This window comes from Pediculus humanus, genomic scaffold (assembly GCF_000006295.1).
Source record: "Pediculus humanus corporis 1103172108269 genomic scaffold, whole genome shotgun sequence".
NCBI classification, from domain to species: Eukaryota; Metazoa; Arthropoda; class Insecta; order Psocodea; family Pediculidae; genus Pediculus; species Pediculus humanus.
This window is the reverse complement of record NW_002987838.1, coordinates 84,862-94,133: the sequence shown is the minus strand read 5'-3', so window position 1 is coordinate 94,133 and position 9,272 is coordinate 84,862. Positions and strand designations below refer to the sequence as shown.

Here is a 9,272-nt window from a genome sequence, read left to right as displayed (position 1 = left end):
ACATTTACACACACAAACACACACAGACATTTACAGATTTATACACATAGACAGACAGAAACAAACACACACACACATACTTACAAACACACACTGACACACAGACACACATTTACACACACACAAACACTCACTCACAGATACCCTCACATTTAGACACACAAACACACACAGACACCTACAGATTTACACACACAAACACACACACCCTCACATTTAGGCACACAAACACACACAGACACCTACAGATTTACACACACAAACACACACACCCTCACATTTAGACACACAAACACACACAAACACCTACAGATTTACACACACAAACACACACACCCTCACATTTAGACACACAAACACAATCACATATATTTACACACACACACACACACTAACACAGACAGGCACACAAACAGACAAACATTTACACACACACAGAAACAGACAGACAAACACAACCACAACAAACTTTCCCTTATTTTCCAATTGCAAACAATTCAAAAATACATCATCACAACCAAGAATCATTGTGTAAACAATCATTACAATCAAATAAAAAAATTTTGGGTTTTTTCATTTCATTACATTCAACATAAAATTTTTTCCTCCATTTTGAAAATAAAAATATATATCATTAATAATAATTAAAACAAAAAAAAAAACAAAAAAAAAAAAAAAATTTTTTTTTAAAAGGTTCCTTTTTATAATAATTATTTTTCAAAAAAATTTTTTTTTTTTTTTATTCAAAAGAAAACCTTTTTTTTATTATTATTTGGTTTAAATTCTATAGTAATAAATGATGATGATGATGATGCTAAAATGATATTTATGAATGAAAAGATTTTTGCAATTAATTTTTTTCTCTCTTTTTTAAAGCTGTGGTAATTTTAAACTGACTGACCTCAATAACCTCACTTGAAACAAATTAATTTTATATAGAAAACAAACGAAATTTTTTTTTGAATTTTAACCGTCGAAAGTTTAGAATTTCGGTTTCTCTCTCTCTCTAAAACTTTTCTCATTTAAAAAAAAAAGAAAAAAAAAATTTATATATACACACATATAACATTATAATTATTTTAATTATTATTATTATTTTAATAAAATATTAATATTAACGATTATTTTAGAGAGAGAGAGAGAGAGAGATTTAATTAATGAAACGAATAAACCAATTTTCTAGAAAGATTTTAAAAGATATATATAAAATGTATTTACCTTTCTTTAATTTTAACAAACGAATTTTTTTGGAAAGCGTTCGCCATTATTCCAATTTTTAACCGTTTTTTGATATTCATCAATTTTTTTAAAAAAAAATTCCATTCTACCAATTTTATACACTCCGTAATGTACATTTGACGAAAATTAACATTTAGATAATTACTCGCATAATTAAAAAGTAAAATTCCGTTAAAATACAAACATTTTAATTTACTTGAAACTAACAAAAAAAATTCTTTTTACGCCATTAACCAACAAACAAAAAATCAAAGGTAAAAGGTAAATTAAAATGAACGATACTTGTAATTTTAAGTTGGCACCACTGATTCGAACCGCTAAAATCGTTTCATTAACGTTACCATATAATTATTAAGCATTTGTCTAATTGAAAAAAAAAACAAAAACCCCATCTTTTTCTCTTTACTTACTTTTATATATTATTTAATCATGTTATTCCTTTTTCGTGATTATTAAATTTTCTCCATTTTAATCAATTTTACGTGCGTGTGCGTTTCAAAATGTGATTTGTAAAACAAACAAACACCAAACGGTAAATTTCAATGACACTTAATACATATAAAAAAAACCAACCCATCGATTAACACATATTTTTCACTTTTCATCATTCACCATTATCACGTATATTTAAAACAAAAACAATAATCAAATATTAATTTAAAAATTAAACACGAAAAATTACTTTTTTTTTTTTTTTTAAATTATAAATAAATATCCGTAAAATGTACAGAGAATTTCCGTTACAACAAGACGCACCGACCTTCAAAGCGACACTGACGAATCTAACGAATAGCAACAGATGATGAACGACATTTTTATTACGCATGCTTACTCATTTTATTTATTATATTCTTATTCGTTTTTAATTTTATTAATTAATTATTATTATTATACATATTTATTTAATTATTTAAATGCATGATAATAAAAATAAAATAATTTGATGGACATTAATAATTTCAAGTTGAAAAAACATAAATAAAATGATTTTTAATAACAGGAATTGATTTGATTTGATTATGAATGTAAAAACATAATCAGGTATAAAAATAATAACGACAAAATCATTCGGAACATAAAATAAAGTAAATAATTAATTAGAATTTTTAAAAAATGTTATTTATAATAACTCCATCACATATAATTTCCATAACAAAAATAAAATTATAAATTTTTGCCTTCTTTTCGATAAAAAAAATTTACAATATTTACAATTGTAAATATATTGACAAATTAATTTAAAATAACAATCGTTTTTTATTCGAGACCAAAAAAATGAAAAATTTATATATATATTAATATATTACTTATTATTTACAAGCTTTTTTTTTTTTTAATCATTAAATACTAAATATATCACACATTTTTTTAATTAATCAAGGAACCTGCCTCTTATGTTAAATATTTTATTCGTCATCTACTGAGAGTTGTGTAAAAAATCAATTATATGTCATTACGATAATACAAACTACTTTTTTTTTTGTATGACATTGTAACTGTAAATGAGCAAACAACATCCTATAAACAAATACAATGGGTATGGGGTAAATGTTGGTTTTAAATTATTCATCTCTGGTTTAACTGTGGTTCTGTATGTGTAAGAATTATGATGACCGGTGTAATATTTATCCGCTGGAAAATCTACATAGTGAGCTTTATACCAAGCATCAAAATCGTAATAAGCAGTCTTTCCATAGCCCCTTCTGCTTTTCATTTTAGATGTTCTCTCATAGTATTTCTTTTCAAAGTCATCATTGTAATCCATTCTAGAATTTGCACTTGCATAAGCTGATGAGTTATGCCTAAAAATTTCTCTGTCATAATTCAATCTCAGCTTTTCATTTCCTGTAACAAAGAAGGGTATAGATAGGTATGGAACAAAGTATATTGGAGTAATATCACCAACTGAAAAGATTAACGTCATTATGTTTGGTACATAAAAGTCGAAAATGATTTACTTACTTAATATTTCATAAGCTGCCGTTATGTCTTTGAATTTTTTAGCACTTTTTTCACAACCTTGATTCTTGTCAGGATGATGTTTTTTCGACAATTCATAAAAAGCAGATTTTATTTCCGTCTGCGTCGCCGTCGGATTCAATCCTAATACTTTGTAATGGTTACATTCCAACGCGGAATAAACGGAAATGTTTCTGAGAAAAAATAAACTCGGCCCGCCGTGGCCTCTACTAGAAAAAATCATTTTATTTTCATCGCCATTTTAGTTACCTTGAAAAAACGGTAGCCATTGTTGTCGCGTGTGTTCGAATTCCGTTAATATTTAACGGAAAAATACTTTTGGGAATTACCGTCGGTTTTTCGAACACAAAAAATTAATTAACAAAATATACACTTTATTACTTTTTAACTTTTTAATTTAAATTTTAAATTTGTCAATTTGATTTCATATTATTATTACCAATTAATAATGTAATAAATTAAGTTAGAAAATATTTATCCAATTAATTGTTTGCCATGAAGAAAATATTAAAATTTTTTTCTAAAACTCCACATACTTATATTTTTTTTAAAAATTCAATTTAAATTGTCATGTTTTTTACCTTTTGTCAAAATTCTTGTAAATTTATGATCATAATTAATCAAATCCCTAAAAGAGAAAAGAAATACCCAAGTGATAAAAAAGCGATAAAAACTTCATAGACTTCACCTTCCACAAGTTTTGTTTTTCTGTAAATTTTTAAATAAACTCAACAGAATTTATAATAATAATAATAAAGAAATATAAATAATCATATGAACATAATAAATGATTAAATTTCATTAAAAAAAAAAAACTTTACAGTAAAAATTTTAATGAAGAAAAAAAAATTTTACGATAATAAATGTGTACATATTCGAAAATGATTGTAGCCATTTTTATTTGTTGTAAAACTTACTAATATTGCAATACACATTATTACTGACAGAAAATCATTTATTTTATTTTTTATCACATATTTATCTAATCACTTTAATAATTATATGTTCTCCAGATATAACTAAATAAATTTTCAAAGGATATTTATTCATTAAATAGTATAACTATACAATTCATTTATGATCAAATTATTTTTTAAATAAAAAAAAAAAAAAACGCCAATGTTTTCACAATAATAATAATAATGAAATAAAAAGTTATTACCTTATTTAAAATGTAAATGAAATTTTCTATCAATTGATTCCGACTAAAAAAATATTTTTTAACAAAATTATTAATTTTTTTTTTTTTTTTTTTGTTAATCAAATAAACTTTTATAGAATTTGTGGTATTTGGTATTTTCAATATGTACAACTGCAAAAATTGAAAATATTAAAGAAGTTAATAAAAGATAAGTGTATTGCATCTCTCTGGGGGGATCCTCTTCCAGAACTTCTCTACCCTCGTAAAAACGACTTTTCTTTTTTCTTTCTTTTCTTGCTTTTTCATATTGTTCTTGTGTCCATATATCCATCAATTCTTCTTCTTTTCTTCCTCTTTTTAATCTTTCAGCATAAAACTTAACCATTGGATCTTTCGAATCTTCCGAAGCTTTTATTCTAGAGTCTATGATAAGACCTTCATCGTAAAGTTTTTTAGAACTTTCATTTCCTGTTTTTAAAAAAAAATAATAATGATAATAATAGTATTTTTTTTATTATCCAATCACAATATTTATTTATATTTGAAACAAAAAAAAAAAAAATTTCATTAATTATTCTTCAAGTAAAAAAAAAATAATAATAATTTCATTTATTTTATATGTTAGTTTCTAATCCTATATACATTCTCTAAATAATAATAAATATTTTGTTTTGTTTCTAATCTTAAAAGTTATTAATATTTTTAAAGTTTAATTTAAAGTAAAAAAAATAATTATTCAAATAATAAAATAAAAGTATATTTTAATCACAATGAAATGAATACATAATTTTTTTTAAGGTCAACTGAATTATAATATTTTAGTAGGAAATGATTATAATGTAATACGAAAAATTGTTTTAATTATTTTTAAAAAAATCAATAAAACTAACCTAATATTTCGTAGGCTGTAACAATTTCTCTAAATTTTGTTAAATTGTGTTCAGTTGCTTCTGTTCTATCTGGATGATAAAGTTTTGACAACTTGAAATAAGCTTTTTTTATATCTGCTTGAGTTGCATCCTTACTGATCGTTAATACATCGTAATATGTTTTCTTATTAACATTACTCATAAATATATTTCTACAATTTATCGAATTATAATTAGAATATACTCCATATTTTAATGGAATAATTCTTTTCCACAACATACTTTTATATTTATATTACGATTACTGTGTGAAAAAGCAGACGACACAAAACTCACAGCCATCTATAAATATTACCTTTCCACACATCTTAAACCGAAATTAAAATGGCGTCTAATTTAAAATAAAATTAAAAAAAAAATTGCTGCAATTTAATTTTATCTTGCTCATTTTCTTTTTTTGTAAAATTTCAATTTAAAAATTAATTCTTTTTGTGTTTTAATTTATTATTTTGTTAATTAAATAATAAGCCTTTATAATAATAATTAGTAAAAAAATTTAAATTTTTTTTTTAACTTATTGAACCTAACTCTCTCGTTATATTAAATTTTAATTCATATTTAATTAGTTTTTTATGTACTCTAATTATTAATTAATATTTAATTCACAATTTGTTCATTCCTTACATAATTAAAAAAAATAAAAAGTTTATAATTTAACAATTATTAAAATATATATTTATATTTTATGTATAAAATGATTTTCATACTAAAATTTCACATCAATCTGTAATAAATCAAGGACCAGCCTTTATATTCAAATTATATTAAATATATATATATATATATATATATAAAATTATTTACTTTTTTTTTGTATGACATTGTAACTGTAAATGAGCAAACAACATCCTATAAACAAATACAATGGGTATGGGGTAAATGTTGGTTTTAAATTATTCATCTCTGGTTTAACTGTGGTTCTGTATGTGTATGAATTATGATGCCCTGTGTAATATTTATCCGCTGGAAAATCTACATAGTGAGCTTTATACCAAGCATCAAAATCGTAATAAGCAGTCTTTCCATAGCCCCTTCTGCTTTTCATTTTAGATGTTCTCTCATAGTATTTCTTCTCAAAGTCGTCATTGTAATCCATTCTGGAATTTGCACTCGCATAAGCGGACGAGTTATGCCTAAAAATTTCTCTGTCATAATTCAATCTCAGCTTTTCATTTCCTGTAACAAAGAAGGGTATAGATAGGTATGGAACAAAGTATATTGGAGTAATATCACCAACTGAAATGTTTGACGTCATTATGTTTAGAACATAAAACTTGAAAATGATTTACTTACTTAATATTTCATAAGCTGCCGTTATGTCTTTGAATTTTTTAGCACTTTTTTCACAACCTTGATTCTTGTCAGGATGATGTTTTTTCGACAATTCATAAAAAGCAGATTTTATTTCCGCCTGCGTCGCCGTCGGATTCAATCCTAATACTTTGTAATGGTTACATTCCAACGCGGAATAAATGGAAATATTTCTGAGAAAAAATAAACTCGGCCCGCCGTGGCCTCTACTAGAAAAAATCATTTTATTTTCATCGCCATTTTAGTTACCTTGAAAAAACGGTAGCCATTGTTGTCGCGTGTGTTCGAATTCAGTTAATATTTAACGGAAAAATACTTTTGAGATTTGCCGTCGGCCGTCGGTTTTTCGAACACATTTTTTTTTTTCCAATAATATAATGATTTAAAAAATTGTTTTTTTTTAATTAAAAAATATTTATTTATTTATGTACGTCAATAATATTTTTATATCCTACAGATGATAATTTTTTCTCCGTAATAAGACTAATCTATGTTTAAGACTCCATTTTGATTTTGATTAGAGTAACAATAAATTGCAGTAGAGAATTAATAAAAGTTGATTTATTACACAAAATGTAAAACTATGTGTATCAATATAAATGATTGCCAATTGTTAATTATCAATTAAATAAGATTTTAATATTTATCAACATTTTACATTTTTACTGCAATTTAACGTCATGATCATTTTATTTACGATCCAATTTATTGTGATCAAAACTTCGATTGACATATTGAAAAGCTGCATATGTAATTAAAAAAGTGATTCCACAAAACCATGCAAACATAGAATTTCTTTTTTTTTCTGAATTACTTTCTTTATAATGTAAAATAGGTGAATTATGAAAATTTCTAACACAAGAAAAAGAAAAATAATTCAATGATTGACATCTCCTTTCCATAATACTATTTTCAATAGAATTTGTGTTGTTAATGTTGTCATTTGATTGTATTTTACCACCTAAAAATTTTTAATTTTAATTTTATTAATACACAAGTAAAAAAAAAAAATTAATCATTTCAAATTTTTTATTTTTTATTTTACCACAATTTATTTTTTTAACGATTCCTATTCGATGACTAAATTGACAACTTGAATTGATATTAATAAATAAAAATTTATTTTTTAATAAATTATTACTATTTATTAAACACTGACGAGTAGCCATAATTAATAATATTTACAATAATAATAATAATAAATAATTTTAAATTAAAAATAATAATAAATTCGTTAACTGACCTCAGTCACTCAACTTCACTCACACATTTACCCATACGATGAAAATTTAACTAATTTATGACTTGTAAGTAACGCGGCCTCCGAGATTCCCATTTGAAAATTTTTTTTCATGTTAATCTATGAAATAATTGGCTCCATTGTAAAAATCCAGTGTAATTCCAACGTATAAGATTAATTTATTAAGTTATTTTATATAAATCAAATTTTATAGGAGAAAAAAGGATTGAATTGATATCTCAACAAGGGTAAATAAATAAATAAAACTTATTTATTAAATAATAAACCTTAAAATAATAATATTCAGACTTTGTTTTCACAAAATACAAAAAAAAAAACCGTTAAACATTATTTCATTTGTCACTAATCGGTTTAGTTTATTCCATGAGTTAATAACACGAATTCTCAATTACTTAATTAACAATAAATATTAACGAAATCATTCAGTTTATTTGTATCTCCAACAATCTTTTTCATCACTACCGTCACTACATTCAATATGTCCATCACATAATTTTTTCTTTGGAATACATTCTCCAAGAGGACACCTATGTCCTAAACAAATACTTTTATTTCTTAAATAATTTGTATTATTCATTTTATTTATTGTACCATTATTAGTTTCCAACGATGATTTAACACCGGAATTGTCTTTTTTTTTATTAACTGAGATTTTCTGCGTCGATGACGTCGACGATGACGATGACGAGGAGGGGGAATTCAAATTTTTATTTCCGTTAACGGTTATCGAATCAAACGAATAATCCGAATATTTATCCATGACGATATCGATCCAATTTAAATATTTCGATACTTTTGTATAAACACCCGGACGATTAGATCTGGCACATCCGTAACCGTTGGACGTTATGCCAAAAAGTGTCCATTTACCGTGAGATTCCTACAAAAAAAAAAAATTCGTATTTTCAAATGTATTCGAACGGAAGTGAAAATGAAAATCCGTTAAATTACCGTGCACATTAATGGTCCTCCACTATCACCCAAACAAGCATCTCTTCCACCTCTATCATATCCTGCACAAAACATATCATCTGTTATTTTATAGAGTGGTAAAAACAAAGTACGTTTCCGACATTCGGATGTCGATAGAACCGGAAGTTGAACTTCTTGCAGGGTATCGGCTACAAACAAATCATTTTATTAAATACAAATCGAACGTTCGTTTGTTTGTTTGTTACGAAACAGGTACTCACGAAATACCCATCCGACCTCTGACAGTTGACCCCAACCTACAACAGTACAAAAAGTACCATCGATGATTGTCGTTTGTGGTTTGGGTAAACAAATCGGTCTAACATAATCTGTAAATCTAACGGATTCTCTCATTTTCAACAGTGATATATCATTTATGAAACCATTTTCTATATATTCCGGATGTAATATTATTTTAATTATGTGACGTAATTGTTCG

At 25.1% G+C, this 9,272-nt stretch overlaps 4 protein-coding genes across 4 annotated transcripts in view; all 4 read right to left on the bottom strand.

Annotated features, from left to right (window-relative positions):
* Positions 1-2,707: 2,707 nt before the first annotated feature.
* On the bottom strand, positions 2,708-3,442 carry Phum_PHUM502070 (Williams-Beuren syndrome chromosome region 18 protein, putative; the record flags this gene model as incomplete). Its single annotated transcript, XM_002430814.1, has 2 exons — positions 2,708-3,144; positions 3,202-3,442. The coding sequence occupies 2 exons, from the start codon at positions 3,440-3,442 to the stop codon at positions 2,708-2,710; spliced, it is 678 nt and encodes a 225-aa protein (XP_002430859.1).
* Positions 3,443-4,382: 940 nt separating this feature from the next.
* On the bottom strand, positions 4,383-6,823 carry Phum_PHUM502060 (DNAj/HSP40, putative; the record flags this gene model as incomplete). The annotated part of the gene is made up of 6 exons (XM_002430813.1): positions 4,383-4,424; positions 4,490-4,531; positions 4,611-4,828; positions 5,251-5,441; positions 6,153-6,465; positions 6,583-6,823. 6 exons carry the CDS (start codon positions 6,821-6,823, stop codon positions 4,383-4,385), a joined length of 1,047 nt encoding a protein of 348 aa, XP_002430858.1.
* Positions 6,824-7,289: 466 nt separating this feature from the next.
* On the bottom strand, positions 7,290-7,936 carry Phum_PHUM502050 (uncharacterized protein; the record flags this gene model as incomplete). The annotated part of the gene is made up of 2 exons (XM_002430812.1): positions 7,290-7,506; positions 7,875-7,936. 2 exons carry the CDS (start codon positions 7,934-7,936, stop codon positions 7,290-7,292), a joined length of 279 nt encoding a protein of 92 aa, XP_002430857.1.
* A 352-nt stretch (positions 7,937-8,288) lies between these two features.
* The window catches only part of Phum_PHUM502040 (Acrosin precursor, putative), a gene marked incomplete at both ends in the record, with an annotated part of 2,659 nt that continues 1,675 nt past the window's right edge, over positions 8,289-9,272 (bottom strand). Inside the window, 3 exons of the mRNA XM_002430811.1 lie at positions 8,289-8,741; positions 8,813-8,982; positions 9,055-9,272. Coding sequence (XP_002430856.1) covers positions 8,289-8,741; positions 8,813-8,982; positions 9,055-9,272 — 841 coding nt within the window. The remainder of the gene's footprint in view (positions 8,742-8,812; positions 8,983-9,054) is intronic.